Source organism: Salmo salar, chromosome 09, assembly GCF_965601325.2.
Source record: "Salmo salar chromosome 09, fSalSal1, whole genome shotgun sequence".
In the NCBI taxonomy this organism is placed as follows: domain Eukaryota; kingdom Metazoa; phylum Chordata; class Actinopteri; order Salmoniformes; family Salmonidae; genus Salmo; species Salmo salar.
In genome coordinates, this window is record NC_138299.1 from 57,603,127 (window position 1) to 57,624,473 (window position 21,347).

The window sequence follows — 21,347 nt, forward strand, 5'->3', positions numbered from 1 at the left end:
AGGACTGGTTCATTTAGTCTATGGTCTCATTGTTGTTATTGACATGGTAGGACTGGTTCATCTAGTCTTTGGTCTCATTATTGTTATTGACTTATCTACACCTGCTGTATTCGGGCACGTGACAAATAAAATTTGATTTCAAAAATTTGATTTGATATAATTAAAATCATTCCAATTCTATTGTACTGAAAATCTCTTAAGAACATGTGCCATGTCATGACAACTCAGAGTGCAGTCTCTTGGTGCTCTCCATATTAGAAGCGAAAGGTCTTTATGTGTTCCACTTGATTGACTGATGTAATTATTAGGGGGAGGGTTCTTACCTTTACAGTGTTTCAGAAACAGAGGTCTCTCCAGGGGAAGGTTAAACATCACATACTGGTGGACCAGAGACAGGGACCCACAGCCACTGCTGAACCGGCCCTTACACCTGAAATACACACAGACATCAAACCTTGTGACGGGAATTCATGCACGCTGCATAGAGTAGATACCCGGTGTTTTCTAAGCTGCTGTTAGAACCAGTTCTAACGAGGCAAACGGACCACTGAGGTGTCATACGCTGTCTAAATGGACTGGTCCAGAGGTAGAGAGCCCAGCCAGTCTGTGTACATGGCAACCGCCTGGCCAACAGCTTGGTAGTGGTCTGTTACAGTAGGAGGAACCAGGCTGGTAGTGGTCTGTTACAGTAGGAGGAACCAGGCTGGTAGTGGTCTGTTACAGTAGGAGGAACCAGGCTGGTAGTGGTCTGTTACAGTAGGAGGAACCAGGCTGGTAGTGGTCTGTTACAGTAGGAGGAACCAGGCTGGTAGTGGTCTGTTACAGTAGGAGGAACCAGGCTGGTAGTGGTCTGTTACAGTAGGAGGAACCAGGCTGGTAGTGGTCTGCTACAGTAGGAGGAACCAGGCTGGTAGTGGTCTGTTACAGTAGGAGGAACCAGGCTGGTAGTGGTCTGTTACAGTAGGAGGAACCAGGCTGGTAGTGGTCTGCTACAGTAGGAGGAACCAGGCTGGTAGTGGTCTGTTACAGTAGGAGGAACCAGGCTGGTAGTGGTCTGTTACAGTAGGAGGAACCAGGCTGGTAGTCGTCTGTTACAGTAGGAGGAACCAGGCTGGTAGTGGCCTGTTACAGTAGGAGGAACCAGGCTGGTAGTGGTCTGTTACAGTTTATTACTCCTACAATACTGTACTGTAGGATCAGCTGCTGCTAGAACAGTGCCATCCGTTTTGTCACCAAAGCCCCATATACTACCCACCGCTGCGACCTGTATGCTCTCGTTGGCTGGCCCTCGCTTCATATTCGTCATCAAACCCACTGGCTACAGGTCATCTATAAGTCTTTGCTTGGTAAAGCCCCGCCTTATCTCAGCTCACTGGTCACCATAGCAACACCCACCCGTAGCACACGCTCCAGCAGGTATATTTCACTGGTCACCCCCAAAGCCAACACCGCCTTTGGCCGCCTTTCCTTCCAGTTCTCTGCTGCCAATGACTGGAACGAACTGCAAAAATCACTGAAGCTGGAGACTCAAATCTCCCTCACTAACTTTAAGCATCAGCTGTCAGAGCAGCTTACCGACCACTGTACCTGTACATAGCCCATCTGTAAATAGCCCATCTGTAAATAGCCCACCCAACTACCTCATCCCCATTGCTCATTTGCACCCCAGTATCTCTACTTGCACACCATCATCTGCATATCTATCTCCAGTGTTAATGCTACATTGAAATTATTTTACCTCCATGGCCTATTTATTGCCTTACCTCTCTAATCTTACTACATTTGCACACACTGTATATAAATGTTTCTATTGTGTTACTGACTGTATGTTTGTTTACTCCATGTGTAACTCTGTGTTGTTGTCTGTGTCGCACTGCTTTGCTTTATCTTGGCCAGGTCGCAGTTGTAAATGAGAACTTGTTCTCAACTGGCCAACCTGGTTAAATAAAGGTGAAATAAATAAAATAAATAAATAAAAAAGGTCCTTCTCCCCCGATTGCTCAGTTTGGCTGGGTGGCCAAAAGTCTTGGTGAGTCAGCTCTAGGAAGAGTCTTGAAACAATCCTGTCTCGGAGCTCTACGGACAATTCCTTTGACTTCATGGTTTGGTTTTTGCTCTGACATGCACTGTCAACTGTGGGACCTTATATAGACAGGTGTGTGCCTTCCCATATCATGTCCAATTAATTGAATTTACCACAGGTGTACTCCAATCAAGTTGTAGACACATCTCAAGGATGATCAATACCTCCGGAGTGGCGCAGCGGTCTAAGGGTTTGGCCGGCCTGGGATTTCCTTGTCCCATCGTGCTCTAGCGACTCCCGTGGCAGGCCAGGTGCATGCATGCTGACTTCGGTCGCCAGCTGTACTGTGTCTTTTTCCCGACACATTGGTGCGGCTGGCTTCCAGGTTAAGTGAGCAGTGTGTCAAGAAGAAGTGCAACTTAGCAGGCACGTGTTTTGGAGGACGCATGGCTCTCGACCTTCGCCTCTCCCAGGTCCGCAGGGGAGTTGCAGCGATGGGACAAGACTGTAACTACCAATTGGATACCATGAAATTGGGGAGAAAAAGGGGTAAAAAAAAATACCCTACAAAACAAGGATGATCAAATCATGTCCAATCAATTGTATATACAACAGGTGAACTACAATCAAGTCATAGAAACATCTCAAGGATGATCAACGGAAACAGGATGCACCTGAGCTCAATTTCTAGTCTCATAGCAAAGGGTCTGAATACTTATGTAAATAAGGTGTTTGTTTTTTATTTTTAATACATTTCGAAAAACCTGTTTTCGCTTTGTCATTATGGGGTATTGTTTGTAGATAGATGAGGAAAACATAATTGTATACATTTTAGAATAAGGCTGTAACGTACATTTTTCGGAAAAAGTCAAGGGGTCTGAATACTTTACGAATGCACTGTATATATTGTATTATACAGGGCACATTTGGAAAAAAGACCTAGATCGCAATATGTCTACAATGCCTTGCAAAAGTATTCATTCCCCTTGGCATTTTCCTATTTTGTTGCATTTCAACCCGTAATTTAAATTGATTTTTATTTTCATTTCATGTAATGGACATACACAAAATAGTCCAAATTGGTGAAATGAAATGAAAAAAAAATGACTTGTTTCAATAAATTCTAAAAAATAAAAAACGGAAAAGTGGTGCGTGCATATGTATTCACCCCCTTTGCTATGAAGCCCCTAAATAAGATCTGGTGCAACCAATTACCTTCAGAAGTCACATAATTAGTTAAATAAAGTCCACCTGTGTGCAATCTAAGTGTCACATGATCTGTCACATGATCTCAGTATATATACACCTGTTCTGAAGGCCCTTAGTCTGCAACACCACTAAACAAGGGGCACCACCAAGCAAGTGGCACCATGAAGACCAAGGAGCTCTCCAAAAAGGCCAGGGACAAAGTTGTGGAGAAGTATAGATCAGGGTTGGGTTATAAAAAAATATCCGAAACTTTGAACATCCCACAGAGCACCATTAAATCCATTATTAAAAAATGGAAAGAATATGGCACCACAACAAACCTGCCAAGAGAGGGCCGCCCACCAAAACTCACGGACCAGGCAAGGAGGGCATTAATCAGAGAGGCAACAAAGAGACCAAAGATAACCCTGAAGGAGCTGAAAAGCTCCACATTGGAGATTGGAGTATATATCGATAGGACCACTTTAAGCCGTGCACTCCATAGAGCTGGGATTTACGGAAGAGTGGCCAAAAAAAGCCATTGCTTAAAGAAAATAATAAGCAAACGTGGGAGACTCCCCAAACATATGGAAGAAGGTACTCTGGTCAGATGAGACTAAAATTGAGCTTTTTGGCCATCAAGGAAGTCTGGCGCAAACCCAACACCTCTCATCACCCCGAGAACACCATCCCATGCTGTGGGGATGTTTTTCCATCGACAGGGACTGGAAAACTGGTCAGAATTGAAGGAATGATGGATGGCGCTAAATACACAGAAATTCTTCAGGGAAACTTGTTTCAATTTTCCAGAGATTTTAGACTGGGACGGAGGTTCACCTTCCAGCAGGACAATGACCCTAAGCATACTGCTAAAGCAACACTTGAGTTTTTTAAGGGGAAACATTTTAATGTCTTGGAATGGCCTAGTCAAAGCCCAGACCTCAATCCAATTGAGAATCTGTGGTATGACTTAAAGATTGCTGTACACCAACGGAACCCATCCAACTTGAAGAAGCTGGAGCAGTTTTGCCTTGAAGAATGGGCAAAAATCCCAGTGGCTAGATGTGCCAAGCTTATAGAGACATACCCCAAGAGACTTGCAGCTGTAATTGCTGCAAAAGGTGGCTCTATAAAGTATTGACTTTGGGGGGGTGAATAGTTATGCACGCTCAAGTTCTCTGTATTTTTGGTATTATTTCATGTTTCTTTCACAAAAAAACATATTTTGCACCTTCAAAGTGTTGTGTAAATCAAATGATACAAACCCCACAAAATGTTTTATTCCATGTTGTAAGGCAACAAAATAGGAAAAATGCCAAGGGGGATGAATCTTTTCACAAGCCACTGTAGGTCAAATAAATATAAAACAAATAAATGGAGAGGAGAGAAGGAGAGGAGAGAGGGGAGAAGGAGAGGAGAGAGGTGGAAGTGAGGGAGAGGAGAGATCAAGGGGAAGGAGAGAGAGTTGGAGGGGAGAGGATAGAGGGGAAGGAGAGAGAGGGGAAGGATAAGAGAGAAAGAGGTGGAGGAGAGAGGGAGAGATCATCTTACCAGCCAGGGTAGAGCAGGTAGCGTGCTCTCATCATCTGAGCCTCAGAGAAGCTGCTCTCAGACAAAATCATCTTCACATCCTCATTCCTATAGAAGAGAATGATGCATTGTTACGCAAGGAACCATGAAAATTACTGAAAGATTAAGACAGAAATGAGACTCCATTAGTCTAATCTACCTGGTAACAGCTCCTCTCTCTGCCAGGATGAAGACAGCGTTGGGATTTGCTGACCGGATCAGCTGCTGTACGGTTTGGAGGAGAGGGTTCTTCTGTTCTGCTGTCAGTCCAGTGAAGACGACCGTACTCACTATACCTTGGCTGCACTGCTCCACCAGCTTCGGGAAGACAAATCTATAAAGTAGAATCGGATATACACTCAGAACGGCTACCTCACTTTAATATCATCAGTTATGGTACAGAGGGGTTTAGCTCAGAGAAGGAGAGTGGGGGCCCGCAGTCCTTGTTAGCGGGCCGCGTCGGTGGCGCTGTATTATCCTCAAAGCGGGCAAAGAAGGTGTTTAGTTTGTCTGGAAGAAATACGTCGGTGTCCATGACGTGGCTGGTTTTCTTCTTTGTAGTCCGTAATTGCCTGTAGACCCTGCCAGATAGGTCTCGTGTCTGAGCCGTTGAATTGCGACTCCACTTTGTCCCTATAACGACATTTCGCTTCTTTGATTGCCTTGCGGATCGGTTATAATGGTTATAAGAAATGATAGCGGATTAATTTAGTTAAATAATAATTGGGTTGGAGTATGCAAAATGGCAGCCATGCAGTACGGCGCCATCTTTTAGAAATTTAAGGACTGAATCCGAGCCTCCATCTTATCACCTGTGGAAGGCGGGGCTTCCGTGAGGTGTGGATGTCATTGGCCTCGTCAGTATTGATTGTAGATTCAACAGAAGTTGCGAGAGTGTGACTCCCCATAGTGTGTTGTAACTCATTTCCCTCCTTCAGGGAACAGTAGCTAGTCATAACTTTGTTTATTTTGAGTGGTTCTCTTTTTTTAGACTGATCGCTGAGTCATGCTATGTGGCACCTGTATGGCTGTTGGAGGCTGTATGAGGGGTGAGGAGAGGTGAGATGGGGTGAGGTGAGGTGGAGAGGTGAGATGGGGTGAGGTGAGGTGGAGAGGAGAGGTGAGATGGGGTGAGGTGGAGAGGAGAGGTGAGATGGGGTGAGGTGGAGAGGAGAGGTGAGATGGGGTGAGGTGGAGAGAAGAGGTGAGGTGAGGTGAGGTGGAGAGGTGAGGTGAGGTGAGGTGGAGAGGTGAGATGGGGTGAGGTAGAGAGAAGAGGAGAGGTGAGATGGGGTGAGGTGGAGAGGAGAGGCGAGATGGGGTGAGGTGGAGAGGAGAGGTGAGATGGGGTGAGGTGGAGAGGAGAGGAGAGATGGGGTGAGGTGAGATGGAGAGGAGAGATGGGGTGAGGTGGAGAGGAGAGGTGGGGTGAGATGGAGAGGAGAGATGGGGTGAGGTGGAGAGGAGAGGTGAGATGGGGTGAGGTGGAGAGGAGAGGTGAGATGGGGTGAGGTGGAGAGGAGAGGTGAGATGGGGTGAATCTAAAATCTAATCAAACACTTCATGAGAGCCCATGAGCTCATGTTGCACAACATTTCTATAGGCTATGCAATTGCACTAGAAAACAGAGTGATGGCCTCTATTAAAAAGAGGAGGATCCCATCAGCTTTCTATAGCCTACTATATTTATTTCTCAACATTCCTAATATTAAGCACATTGCTTCTCTTTACAACAGGAGTATAGCCTACCTGGCTGAAAATGAACCAAGAGAAAACATCCTCCATTTGCTATTTAAGTGCATAGATGACATATATTTTTTCCCGCTGCCCGTTTCGATACAGGTACATGATAATGGTCCATTCTAAATCAAAACAAATTTCACACATATAGTATTTTGTACATGTCAAGACAATATTAAATCAAGAACAGTCTGATGGGTGACAATATTAGCCTACCACTTGTGAGTTATATATTATCACTTGTGAATGATGCCCAGCAAGAAACAACGCCCTTTTGTTTGCGACTTTTTCGAATCATAGTCGCACACCTCAAATAGCCTAGGCCATAGGCCTATATGTTTTGATAAGGTTAGTATCACACCTCATGTAGCCTAGCCCATAGTCCTATATGTTTTAATAAGGTTAGTATCACAACTCACGTCATCTAGGCCATAGGCCTATATGTTTTGATAAACTAAAGTGGCCAAATAACTTCTTAAAATGAAGCACATGAATCTGCTTTACAACGGAGTGTAGTGCATAACTACATACATAAGCAGCATGTGAGTTTCCAGGTTGGGGAAGTTCATTTTCACCATTAAAATGCACCTTTATAATAAAACCATTACATGCATAATCACATTTGCGGTCACTTTTGATAACGGTGTTTTCCGCTAATGGAACATTTGCGTTTATAGCCTACTACTGTGTGCGCATTGCTGTGGATATAATGTGAAGAAATAGCTTAATACTTTATCCACATTTTAAGCTAAACGTTCTGATCTGTTGCGTCAGCCACATTGCAGAATTTCTTATATTTTTTAAATTCTAGTGGTTGTAATAATTTGGATCTATCGCATCCCACAACTGTCCCAGACTATGTCTGGAATATTTATTTCTTGCACAGAATAGGTCAACTTTTGTACTATGGGGGAAAGTAGATTGACATAGGCTAATGCTTTCGCTGTTCGTTAGGCCTACTCATCTTGTTGGCTGACGAAAAGTAAATGTGGACAGTTCTTCCAATATCTTTAATATGCACCTCGGAATTGGATAAGGACGCGCGCAGATGCATCCCTGATTTTTTTAGGGTGCATTACGGTCGCAAAGGGGATGCCCCCGTGAAATTCGAGCCATAATCAAGTGCTTGTCAAATTGTGAATGAGAGACTGATGAAGTGTGCACAGCCTGGCAAAAAAAATTAAATAAGCAGAGCTCATGCATTTCAAGCTACTTTGTTCAAATCATCATTATAGTCTCATCATGCAGCCTTACAATGTATTAAACATCTAAACATATAGACCAACATTGGTAGAACAACTAAAGTTACATTAATAACGCTACATTAAGCATATAGGAGGACCTGTTTCTTTGTTAACCTCTCAACACAGAATAGCTGCCTGTTCGCTCTCCCTCAAATCGTTTGGAGAAAATATCCTTTCTATTTTATTCAGCTTTGTTCCATTGTATTATTTATACTATAAAATAATAAAATAATGCCACGGAATTCTTAGCAAATCTAGTCTGCTAAATGAACTAGTGTAGCCCACAGCCACATCAGGACCAGCTAAATGAACTAGTGTAGCCCCACAGCCACATCAGGACCTGCTAAATGAACTAGTGTCGCCCACAGCCACATCAGGACCTGCTAAATGAACTAGTGTCGCCCCACAGCCATATGGCACAGCCACATCAGGACCTGCTAAATTAACTAGTGTAGCCCACAGCCATATGGCACAGCCACATCAGGACCTGCTAAATTAACTAGTGTCGCCCACAGCCACATCAGGACCTGCTAAATGAACTAGTGTCGCCCACAGCCACATCAGGACCTGCTAAATGAACTAGTGTAGCCCACAGCCATATGGCACAGCCACATCAGGACCTGCTAAATGAATTAGTGTCGCCCACAGCCAGATCAGGACCTGCTAAATGAACTAGTGTAGTCCACAGCCACATCAGGACCTGCTAAATGAACTAGTGTCACCCACAGCCACATCAGGACCTGCTAAATGAACTAGTGTCGCCCACAGCCACATCAGGTCCTGCTAAATGAACTAGTGTCGCCCCACAGCCACATCAGGACCTGCTAAATGAACTAGTGTAGCCCCACAGCCACATCAGGACCTGCTAAATGAACTAGTGTAGCCCACAGCCACATCAGGACCTGCTAAATGAACTAGTGTCGCCCCACAGCCATATGGCACAGCCACATCAGGACCTGCTAAAGTAACTAGTGTAGCCCACAGCCATATGGCACAGCCACATCAGGACCTGCTAAATGAACTAGTGTCGCCCACAGCCAGATCAGGACCTGCTAAATGAACTAGTGTAGCCCACAGCCACATCAGGACCTGCTAAATGAACTAGTGTAGCCCACAGCCACATCAGGACCTGCTAAATGAACTAGTGTAGCCCACAGCCACATCAGGACCTGCTAAATGAACTAGTGTCGCCCCACAGCCATATGGCACAGCCACATCAGGACCTGCTAAAGTAACTAGTGTAGCCCACAGCCATATGGCACAGCCACATCAGGACCTGCTAAATGAACTAGTGTCGCCCACAGCCAGATCAGGACCTGCTAAATGAACTAGTGTAGCCCACAGCCACATCAGGACCTGCTAAATGAACTAGTGTAGCCCACAGCCACATCAGGACCTGCTAAATGAACTAGTGTCGCCCACAGCCAGATCAGGACCTGCTAAATGAACTAGTGTCGCCCACAGCCAGATCAGGACCTGCTAAATGAACTAGTGCAGCCCACAGCCACATCAGGACCTGCTAAATGAACTAGTGCAGCCCACAGCCACATCAGGACCTGCTAAATGAACTAGTGTAGCCCACAGCCACATCAGGACCTGCTAAATGAACTAGTGTCGCCCACAGCCACATCAGGACCTGCTAAATGAACTAGTGTAGCCCACAGCCACATCAGGACCTGCTAAATTAACTAGTGTCGCCCCACAGCCACATCAGGACCTGCTAAATGAACTAGTGTAGCCCACAGCCACATCAGGACCTGCTAAATTAACTAGTGTCGCCCCACAGCCACATCAGGACCTGCTAAATGAACTAGTGTCGCCCACAGCCACATCAGGACCTGCTAAATGAACTAGTGTAGCCCACAGCCACATCAGGACCTGCTAAATGAACTAGTGTCGCCCACAGCCACATCAGGACCTGCTAAATTAACTAGTGTCGCCCCACAGCCATATGGCACAGCCACATCAGGACCTGCTAAATTAACTAGTGTCACCCACAGCCACATCAGGACCTGCTAAATGAACTAGTGTAGTCCACAGCCACATCAGGACCTGCTAAATGAACTAGTGTAGCCCACAGCCATATGGCACAGCCACATCAGGACCTGCTAAATTAACTAGTGTCACCCACAGCCAGATCAGGACCTGCTAAATGAACTAGTGTAGCCCACAGCCACATCAGGACCTGCTAAATTAACTAGTGTCGCCCCACAGCCACATCAGGACCTGCTAAATGAAGTAGTGTAGTCCACAGCCACATCAGGACCTGCTAAATGAACTAGTGTCGCCCACAGCCACATCAGGACCTGCTAAATGAACTAGTGTCGCCCCACAGCCACATCAGGACCTGCTAAATGAACTAGTGTAGTCCACAGCCACATCAGGACCTGCTAAATGAACTAGTGTCGCCCACAGCCACATCAGGACCTGCTAAATTAACTAGTGTCGCCCCACAGCCACATCAGGACCTGCTAAATGAACTAGTGTAGCCCCACAGCCACATCAGGACCTGCTAAAATGAACTAGTGTAGCCCACAGCCACATCAGGACCTGCTAAATGAACTAGTGTAGCCCCACAGCCACATCAGGACCTGCTAAATGAACTAGTGTAGCCCACAGCCACATCAGGACCTGCTAAATGAACTAGTGTCGCCCACAGCCACATCAGGACCTGCTAAATTAACTAGTGTCGCCCCACAGCCACATCAGGACCTGCTAAATGAACTAGTGTAGCCCACAGCCACATCAGGACCTGCTAAATGAACTAGTGTAGTCCACAGCCATATCAGGACCTGCTAAATGAACTAGTGTCGCCCCACAGCCACATCAGGACCTGCTAAATTAACTAGTGTCGCCCCACAGCCACATCAGGACCTGCTAAATGAACTAGTGTCGCCCACAGCCACATCAGGACCTGCTAAATGAACTAGTGTAGCCCACAGCCACATCAGGACCTGCTAAATGAACTAGTGTCGCCCCACAGCCACATCAGGACCTGCTAAATGAACTAGTGTAGCCCCACAGCCACATCAGGACCTGCTAAATGAACTAGTGTAGCCCCACAGCCACATCAGGACCTGCTAAATGAACTAGTGTAGCCCCACAGCCACATCAGGACCTGCTAAAATGAACTAGTGTAGCCCACAGCCACATCAGGACCTGCTAAATGAACTAGTGTAGCCCCACAGCCACATCAGGACCTGCTAAATGAACTAGTGTAGCCCACAGCCACATCAGGACCTGCTAAATGAACTAGTGTCGCCCCACAGCCATATGGCACAGCCACATCAGGACCTGCTAAAGTAACTAGTGTAGCCCACAGCCATATGGCACAGCCACATCAGGACCTGCTAAATTAACTAGTGTCACCCACAGCCACATCAGGACCTGCTAAATGAACTAGTGTCGCCCCACAGCCATATGGCACAGCCACATCAGGACCTGCTAAATTAACTAGTGTAGCCCACAGCACATCAGGACCTGCTAAATGAACTAGTGTAGCCCCACAGCCATATGGCACAGCCAGATCAGGACCTAACATTAGGACAACTCAGAGTATGCTATTCTGTTCTTTAGACCTGTCTAAAATAAATAATGGGTTTATTGTGAAGGTGTAGGATATATTAAATGGATTTTTTTGAATTTTTAAAATGTCGATGTTTCAAAGGTCTGCATCAGTGGCTTGTAGGCTGTGTGTGGAAGCCAGTAGATGCTAAATGTTTTTATGTTAATTAACGGTCAATTACCGTGAGAACGGCAGTTATTTGCTTGACAATCACTGTCTTGACAAAATGTCCGCCACAGCCGTAGGTGTGACCAGTGGAAGGTGTCCTGACCTGTGTTCCATGTATGAGCTGAGAGGGTCCACACAGGCTGTGACCGCCCCGATGGTGAAACAGGCCTGGACCACAGCATCTGGATGGGACAGCACCGCTTGGACCACTTCTAATACATCTGTACATCTAGAGATAGAGACAGAGAGACAGTCAGGGTTAAGCCTGGACCACAGCATCTGGGTTGGACAGCACCGCCTGGGTCACGTCTAATACATCTGTACATCTAGAGACAGAGACAGGGAGATAGTCAGGGTTAAGCCTGGGTCAAGTCTAATACATCTACACAGACACAGGAAAAAGAGATTTAACCAGTGGATTATAAAACAGAAAGATCATCAGTGACACCAGCAGCTAATGTAAGGTATGTCTGTCTGGTTGACTTCTGTAACTACATGCTACTATAACAGAGCTAACGGAGGGTACGTCTGTGTGGTTGACTTCTGTAACTACATGCTACTATAACAGAGCTAACGGAGGGTACGTCTGTCTGGTTGACTTCTGTAACTACATGCTACTATAACAGAGCTAACGGAGGGTATGTCTGTGTGGTTGACTTCTGTAACTACATGCTACTATAACAGAGCTAACGGAGGGTATGTCTGTGTGGTTGACTTCTGTAACTACATGCTACTATAACAGAGCTAACGGAGGGTATGTCTGTGTGGTTGACTTCTGTAACTACATGCTACTATAACAGAGCTAACGGAGGGTATGTCTGTGTGGTTGACTTCTGTAACTACATGCTACTATAACAGAGCTAACGGAGGGTATGTCTGTGTGGTTGACTTCTGTAACTACATGCTACTATAACAGAGCTAACGGAGGGTATGTCTGTGTGGTTGACTTCTGTAACTACATGCTACTATAACAGAGCTAACGGAGGGTATGTCTGTCTGGTTGACTTCTGTAACTACATGTTACTATAACAGAGCTAACGGAGGGTACGTCTGTGTGGTTGACTTCTGTAACTACATGCTACTATAACAGAGCTAACGGAGAGTACGTCTGTCTGGTTGATTTCTGTAACTACATGCTACTATAACAGAGCTAACGGAGGGTATGTCTGTCTGGTTGACTTCTGTAACTACATGCTACTATAACAGAGCTAACGGAGGGTATGTCTGTGTGGTTGACTTCTGTAACTACACGCTACTATAACGGAGCTAACGGAGGGTATGTCTGTGTGGTTGACTTCTGTAACTACATGCTACTATAACAGAGCTAACGGAGGGTACGTCTGTCTGGTTGATTTCTGTAACTACATGCTACTATAACAGAGCTAACGGGGGAGGGTACGTCTGTCTGGTTGACTTCTGTAACTACATGCTACTATAACAGATGATCTTAGAGACCGGTACACAGATTAATGTGTACATACCCAGGAGTGAGCAGCAGTAGTCGAGGCTTCCCTCCAGGTGCTCTCTGCGTCTCCAGGAAGCAGGACAGGTAGCGCTGCAAGTGGGAGGTGGAGAAACAATCACTGCTGTCTGGACCTGGACGGTATACCACCCACCTACACATCAACACACACAGGAGAAACACTAGTTAGACACCATCACTGCAGTCTGGACCTGGACGGTAGACAACCCGCCTACACATCAACACACACAGGAGAAACACTACAGTTAGACACCATCACTGCAGTCTGGACCTGGACGGTAGACAACCCGCCTGGTAGAATATACACACACAAAGTCGGGAACGCCACAGTCGGGAACGCCACAGTCGGGAACGCCACAGTCGGGAACACCACAGACGGGAACACCCCAGTCGGGAACACCCCGGTCAGGAACACCCCGGTCAGGAACACCCCAGTCAGGAACACCCCGGTCAGGAACACCCCGGTCAGGAACACCCCAGTCAGGAACACCCCGGTCAGGAACACCAAAGTCAGGAACACCAAAGTCAGGAACACCACAGTTAGACACCACAGTCAGGAACACCACAGTTAAACACCACAGTCGGGAACACCACAGTCGGGAACACCAGTCAGGAACACCACAGTCGGGAACACCAGTCAGGAACACCACAGTCGGGAACACCACAGTCGGGAACACCACAGTTAGACACCACAGTCGGGAACACCACAGTCGGGAACACCACAGTCTAGACACCACAGTCGGGAACACCACAGTCGGGCCCGAGACACCACAGTCGGGAACACCACAGTCCCCGCGGGAACACCACAGTCGGGAAGCCACCAGTCAGGAACACCACAGTCGGGAACACCACAGTCGGGAACACCACAGTTAGACACCACAGTCGGGAACACCACAGTCGGGAACACCACAGTCGGGAACACCACAGTCGGGAACACTACAGTTAGACACCACAGTCGGGAACACCACAGTTAAACACCACAGACGGGAACGCCACAGTCGGGAAAGCCACAGTCGGGAACACCACAGTCGGGAACACCACAGTCGGGAACACCACAGTCGGGAACACCACAGTCAGGAACACCACAGTTAGACACCACAGTCGGGAACACCACAGTCGGGAACACCACAGTCGGGAACACCACAGTCGGGAATACTACAGTTAGACACCACAGTCGGGAACACCACAGTTAAACACCACAGACGGGAACACCACAGTCGGGAACGCCACAGTCGGGAACGCCACAGTAGGGAACACCACAGTCGGGAACACCACAGTCGGGAACACCACAGTCAGGAACACCACAGTTAGACACCACAGTCAGGAACACCACAGTTAAACACCACAGTCGGGGACGCCACAGTCGGGAACGCCAGAGTCGGGAATGCCACAGTTAAACACCACAGTCGGGAACGCCACAGTTAGACACCACAGTCGGGAACACCACAGTCGGGAACACCACAGTCGGGAACGCCACAGTCGGGAACGCCACAGTCAGGAACGGCACAGTTAAACACCACAGTGGGTCAGAGTTATAGTTCCTATTGACTTGTCTCACCTTCCTCCTTCTCTATTCAGCTGGACCAGGAAGTTAACCAGTCTGTTCTTGTGGCTGCCCGGTAGTCCAGAGATGATGGTTATAACCACCTGTTATCATACAAACACACAGGAACATCAGACTCCTGGACTATCAACAAAACGTGGTAAGTAGTGGGAGCTGGGAAGACAGAATAGTAATCTGTATTGGTTACCTTGTCAGTCTGTCCTGTTAGAGGGTTGGTTACCTTGTCAGTCTGTCCTGTGAGAGGGTTGGTTACCGTGTCAGTCTGTCCTGTGAGAGGGTTGGTTACCTTGTCAGTCTGTCCTGTGAGAGGGTTGGTTACCTTGTCCTGTTAGAGGGTTGGTTACCTTGTCAGTCTGTCCTGTTAGAGGGTTGGTTACCTTGTCAGTCTGTCCTGTGAGAGGGTTGGTTACCTTGTCAGTCTGTCCTGTGAGAGGGTTGGTTACCTTGTCAGTCTGTCCTGTGAGAGAGTTGGTTACCTTGTCCTGTGAGAGGGTTGGTTACGTTGTCAGTCTGTCCTGTGAGAGGGTTGGTTACCTTGTCAGTCTGTCCTGTGGGAGGGTTGGTTACCTTGTCAGTCTGTCCTGTTAGAGGGTTGGTTACCTTGTCAGTCTGTCCTGTGGGAGGGTTGGTTACCTTGTCCTGTGAGAGGGTTGGTTACCTTGTCAGTCTGTCCTGTGAGAGGGTTGGTTACCTTGTCAGTCTGTCCTGTGAGAGGGTTGGTTACCTTGTCAGTCTGTCCTGTGAGAGGGTTGGTTACCTTGTCAGTCTGTCCTGTTAGAGGGTTGGTTACCTTGTCAGTCTGTCCTATGAGAGGGTTGGTTACCTTGTCAGTCTGTCCTGTTAGAACGGTTGGTTACCTTGTCAGTCTGTCCTGTTAGAGGGTTGGTTACCTTGTCAGTGTGTCCTGTGAGAGGGTTGGTTACCTTGTCAGTGTGTCCTGTGAGAGGGTTGGTTACCTTGTCAGTGCGTCCTGCCAGAGGGTTCCTGGTGTCTGGCGTGGAGAACAGTGGCCCCAGGTGGTCATCCTGGATGGGCTCCTGACCCACACTGCTCAGAGCAAAGTGCTGCAGGAACCTGTTGGAACACAGCAGCATTAGGAAGCATGTTGGGGTGGTTCAATGGGAGAACACTTGGGCTATTGGGAGGTAGGGTGGGACATCTATACATATATACTACCCTTCAAACATTTGAGGTCATTTAGAAATGTCCTTGTTTGTTTAAAGAAAATCAAAAAAGATTGTCCATTGAAATAACATCAAATTGATCAGAAATACAGTGTAGACATTGTTAATGTTGTAAATGACTGTTGTAGCTGGAAACGGCAGATTTTTATATGGAATATCTACATAGGCGTACAGAGGCCCATTATCAGCAACCATCACTCCTGTGTTCCAATGGCACGTTGTGTTGTATTTCTGATCAATTTGAAGTCATTTTAATGAACAATTTTTTTTATTTTCTTTCAAAAACATGGACATTTCTAAGTGACCCCAAACTTTTGAATGGTAGTGTATGTGTATATATATTAGAGGTCGACCGATTAATCGGAATGGCCAATTACAGTGCCTTGCGAAAGTATTCGGCCCCCTTGAACTTTTCGACCTTTTGCCACATTTCATGCTTCAAACATAAAGATATAAAACTGTAATTTTTTGTGAAGAATCAACAACAAGTGGGACACAATCACGAAGTGGAACGAAATTTATTGGATATTTCAAACTTTTTTAACAAATAAAAAACTGAAAAATTGGGCATGCAAAATTATTCAGCCCCCTTAAGTTAATACTTTGTAGCGCCACCTTTTGCTGCGATTACAGCTGTAAGTCGCTTGGGGTATGTCTCTATCAGTTTTGCACATCGAGAGACTGACATTTTTGCCCATTCCTCCTTGCAAAACAGCTCGAGCTCAGTGAGGTTGTATGGAGAGCGTTTGTGAACAGCAGTTTTCAGTTCTTTCCACAGATTCTCGATTGGATTCAGGTCTGGACTTTGACTTGGCCATTCTAACATCTGGATGTTTATTTCTGAACCATTCCATTGCAGATTTTGCTTTATGTTTTGGATCATTGTCTTGTTGGAAGACAAATCTCCGTCCCAGTCTCAGATCTTTTGCAGACTCCATCAGGTTTTCTTCCAGAATGGTCCTGTATTTGGCTCCATCCATCTTCCCATCCATCAATTTTAACCATCTTCCCTGCCCCTGCTGAAGAAAAGCAGGCCCAAACCATGATGCTGCCACCACCATGTTTGACAGTGGGGATGGTGTGTGATGAGCTGTGTTGCTTTTACGCCAAACATAACGTTTTGCATTGTTGCCAAAAAGTTCGATTTTGGTTTCATCTGACCAGAGCACCTTCTTCCACATGTTTGGTGTGTCTCCCAGGTGGCTAGTGGCAAACTTTAAACGACACTTTTTATGGATATCTTTTAAGAAATGGCTTTCTTCTTGCCACTCTTCCATAAAGGCCAGATTTGTGCAGTATACAAATGATTGTTGTCCTATGGACAGAGTCTCCCACCTCAGCTGTCAATCTCTGCAGTTCATCCAGAGTGATCATGGGCCTCTTGGCTGCATCTCTGATCAGTCTTCTCCTTGTATGAGCTGAAAGTTTAGAGGGACGGCCGGGTCTTCGTAGATTTGCAGTGGTCTGATACTCCTTCCATTTCAATATTATCGCTTGCACAGTGCTCCTTGGGATATTTAAAGCTTGGGAAATCTTTTTGTATCCAAATCCGGCTTTAAACTTCTCCACAACAGTATCTCGGACCTGCCTGGTGTGTTCCTTGTTCTTCATGATGCTCTCTGCGCTTTAAACGGACCTCTGAGACTATCACAGAGCAGGTGCATTTATACGGAGACTTGATTACACACAGGTGGATTCTATTTATCATCCTTAGTCATTTAGGTCAACATTGGATCATTCAGAGATCCTCACTGAACTTCTGGAGAGAGTTTGCTGCACTGAAAGTAAAGGGGCTGAATAATTTTGCACGGCCAATTTTTCAGTTTTTTATTTGTTAAAAAAGTTTGAAATATCCAATAAATTTCGTTCCACTTCATAATTGTGTCCCACTTGTTGTTGATTCTTTACAAAAAAATTACAGTTTTATATCTTTATGTTTGAAGCCTGAAATGTGGCAAAAGGTCGAAAAGTTCAAGGGGGCCGAATACTTTCGCAAGGCACTGTAATTAAGGCCGAATATCAAGTTTTCATAACAAATCGGTAATCGGCATTTTTGGACACTGATTATGGCCGATTACATTGCACTCCATGAGGAGACTGCGTGGCAGGCTGACTACCTGTTATGTGAGTGCAGCAAGGAGCCAAGGTAAGGTGCTAGCTAGCATTAAACTTATCTTATAAAAAACAATCAATCAATCATAATCACTAGTTAACTACACATGGTTCATGATATTACTAGTTTAACTAGCTTGTCCTGCGTTGCATATAATCAATGCGGTGCCTGTAAATTTATCATCGAATCACAGCCTACTTCGCCAAACGGGTGATGATTTAACAAAAGCGCATTCGCGAAAAAAGCACTGTCGTTGCACCAATGTACCTAACCATAAACATCAATGCCTTTCTTAAGATCAATACACAATATATTTATTAACCTACATATGTAGTTAAAATAAATTCATGTTAGCAGGCAATATTAACTAGGGAAATTGTGTCACTTCTCTTGCGTTCTGTGCATATGGGGTATATGCAGCAGTTTGGGCCGCCTGGCTCGTTGCAAACTGCGTGAAGACCATTTCTTCCTAACAAAGACCATAATTAATTTGCCAGAATTGTACATAATTATGACATAACATTGAAGGTTGTGCAATGTAACAGCAATATTTAGACTTATGGTTGCCGACCGTTCGATAAAATACGGAACGGTTCCATATTTCACTGAAAGAATAAACGTTTTGTTTTTCTAAATGATAATTTCCGGTTTTGACCATATTAATGACCTAAGGCTCGTATTTCTGTGTGTTTATTATATTATAATTAAGTCTATAATTTGATAGAGCAGTCTGACTGAGCGGTGGTAGGCAGCAGCAGGCTCGTAAGCATTCATTCAAACAGCACTTTCCTGCGTTTGCCAGCAGCTCTTCGCTGTGCTTCAAGCATTGCGCTGTTTATGACTTCAAGCCAATCAACTCCCGAGATTAGGCTGGCAATACTATAGTGCCTATAAGAACATCCAATAGTCAAAGGTATATGAAATACAAATAGTATAGAGAGAAATAGTCCTATAATAACTACAACCTAAAACTTCTTACCTGGGAATATTGAAGACTCATGTTAAAAGGAACCACCAGCTTTCATATATTCTCATGTTCTGAGCAAGGAACTTAAATTTCAGCTTTTTTACATGGCACATATTGCACTTTTACTTTCTTCTCCAACACTGTGTTTTTGCATTATTTAAACGAAATTGAACATGTTTCATTATTTATTTGAGCCTCAATTGATTTTATTTATGTATTATACACTGCTCAAAAAAATGAAAGGGAACACTTAAACAACACAATGTAACTCCAAGTCAATCACACTTCTGTGAAATCAAACTGTCCACTTAGGAAGCAACACTGATTGACAATAAATTTCACATGCTGTTGTGCAGATGGAATAGACAACAGGTGGAAATTATAGGCAATTAGCAAGACACCCCCAATAAATGAGTGGTTCTGCAGGTGGGGACCACAGACCACTTCTTAGTTCCTATGCTTCCTGGCTGATGTTTTGGTCACTTTTGAATGCTGGAGGTGCTTTCACTCTAGTGGTAGTCTACAACCCACACAAGTGGCTCAGGTAGTGCAGCTCATCCAGGATGGCACATCAATGCGAGCTGTGGCAAGAAGGTTTGCTGTGTCTGTCAGCGTAGTGTCCAGAGCATGGAGGCGCTACCAGGAGACAGGCCAGTACATCAGGAGACGTGGAGGAGGCCGTAGGACGGCAACAACCCAACAGCTGGACCGCTACCTCCGCCTTTGTGCAAGGAGGAGCAGGAGGAGCACTGCCAGAGCCCTGCAAAATGACCTCCAGCAGGCCACAAATGTGCATGTGTCTGCTCAAACGCTCAGAAACAGACTCCATGAGGGTGGTATGAGGGCCCGACATCCACAGGTGGGGGTTGTGCTTACAGCCCAACACCGTGCAGGACGTTTGGCATTTGCCAGAGAACACCAAGATTGTCAAATTCGCCACTGGCGCCCTGTGCTCTTCACAGATGAAAGCAGGTTCACACTGAGCACATGTGACAGACGTGACAGAGTCTGGAGACGCCGTGGAGAATGTTCTGCTGCCTGCAACATCCTCCAGCATGACCGGTTTGGCGGTGGGTCAGTCATGGTGTGGGGTGGCATTTCTTTGGGGGGCCGCACAGCCCTCCATGTGCTCGCCAGAGGTAGCCTGACTGCCATTAGGTACTGAGATGAGATCCTCAGACCCCTTGTGAGACCATATGCTGGTGCGGTTGGCCCTGGGTTCCTCCTAATGCAAGACAATGCTAGACCTCATGTGGCTGGAGTGTGTCAGCAGTTCCTGCAAGAGGAAGGCATTGATGCTATGGATTGGCCCGCCCGTTCCCCAGACCTGATTCCAATTGAGCACATCTGGGACATCATGTCTCGCTCCATCCACCAACGCCACGCTGCACCACAGACTGTCCAGGAGTTGGCGGATGCTTTAGTCCAGGTCTGGGAGGAGATCCCTCAGGAGACCATCCGCACCTCATCAGGAACATGCCCAGGCGTTGTAGGGAGGTCATACAGGCACGTGGAGGCCACACACACTACTGAGCCTCATTTTGACTTGTTTTAAGGACATTACATCAAAGTTGGATCAGCCTGTAGTGTGGTTTTCCACTTTAATTTTGAGTGTGACTCCAAATCCAGACCTCCATGGGTTGATAAATTGGATTTCCATTGATTATTTTTGTGTGATTTTGTTGTCAGCACATTCAATTATGTAAAGAAAAAAGTATTTAATAAGATTATTTCATTCATTCAGATCTAGGATGTGTTATTTTAGTGTTCCCTTTATTTTTTTGAGCAGTGTATATTTACACACACACTTTCTCTGATTGGACACACATGCATGTTTTTAGTCAAAATGATTGGCTGTTTAACATTACAAAACATGTGCATGTGTTTTCAGTAAATATGCCTCATAAAATGTTTTGTGGCTGGTAGAATGTGGGCACCCACCGGCCACTGCGGCTGTTAATTTCCCCCCTGCTGGCAGGTGTGATACATACGGCGACAGCCTGTTGTCTTCACAAGGGCAGTAGGTATAACTACATTTTATAGAATTTTTTATTTAACCTTTATTTAACTGGGCAAGTCCGTTAAGAACAAATTCTTATTTACAATGACGGCCTGCCCCGGCCAAACCCTCCCCTAACCCGGACGACACTGGGCCAATTGTGTGCCGCCCTTTGTGACTCCCGATCACTGCCGGTTGTGATACAGCCCAGGATCGAACCAGGGTCTGTAGTGACGCATCTAGCACTGCGATGCAGTTCCTTAGACTGCGGCGCCACTCGGGAGCCAATATGTCCTGTTCTGGTAGCTGGGAGTATGAGGCCTTCAGACTGCCTCTATGTGGTAGGTAATGTATACTAGGTAATGTATACTAGGTAATGTATACTAGGCAGTGTATACTAGGTAGTGTATACTAGGTAATGTATACTAGGTAATGTATACTAGGTAGTGTATACTAGGTAGTGTATACTAGGTAGTGTATAGTAATGTATACTAGGTAATGTATACTAGGTAGTGTATACTAGGTAGTGTATACTAGGTA

General features: G+C 45.8%; 1 protein-coding gene across 2 annotated transcripts in view; it reads right to left on the minus strand.

Moving 5' to 3' along the window:
• Window positions 1-21,347, minus strand: part of dnaaf9 (dynein axonemal assembly factor 9) — a 95,125-nt gene that overhangs the window by 15,604 nt on the left and 58,174 nt on the right. For both annotated transcript variants that reach the window (XM_045723811.2, XM_045723810.2), the window contains exons 24-30: window positions 15,501-15,618; window positions 14,539-14,627; window positions 12,979-13,113; window positions 11,601-11,726; window positions 4,941-5,114; window positions 4,763-4,849; window positions 324-430 (exon numbers count right to left, since the gene is read on the minus strand). In XM_045723811.2, coding sequence (XP_045579767.1) covers window positions 324-430; window positions 4,763-4,849; window positions 4,941-5,114; window positions 11,601-11,726; window positions 12,979-13,113; window positions 14,539-14,627; window positions 15,501-15,618 — 836 coding nt within the window. The remainder of the gene's footprint in view (window positions 1-323; window positions 431-4,762; window positions 4,850-4,940; window positions 5,115-11,600; window positions 11,727-12,978; window positions 13,114-14,538; window positions 14,628-15,500; window positions 15,619-21,347) is intronic.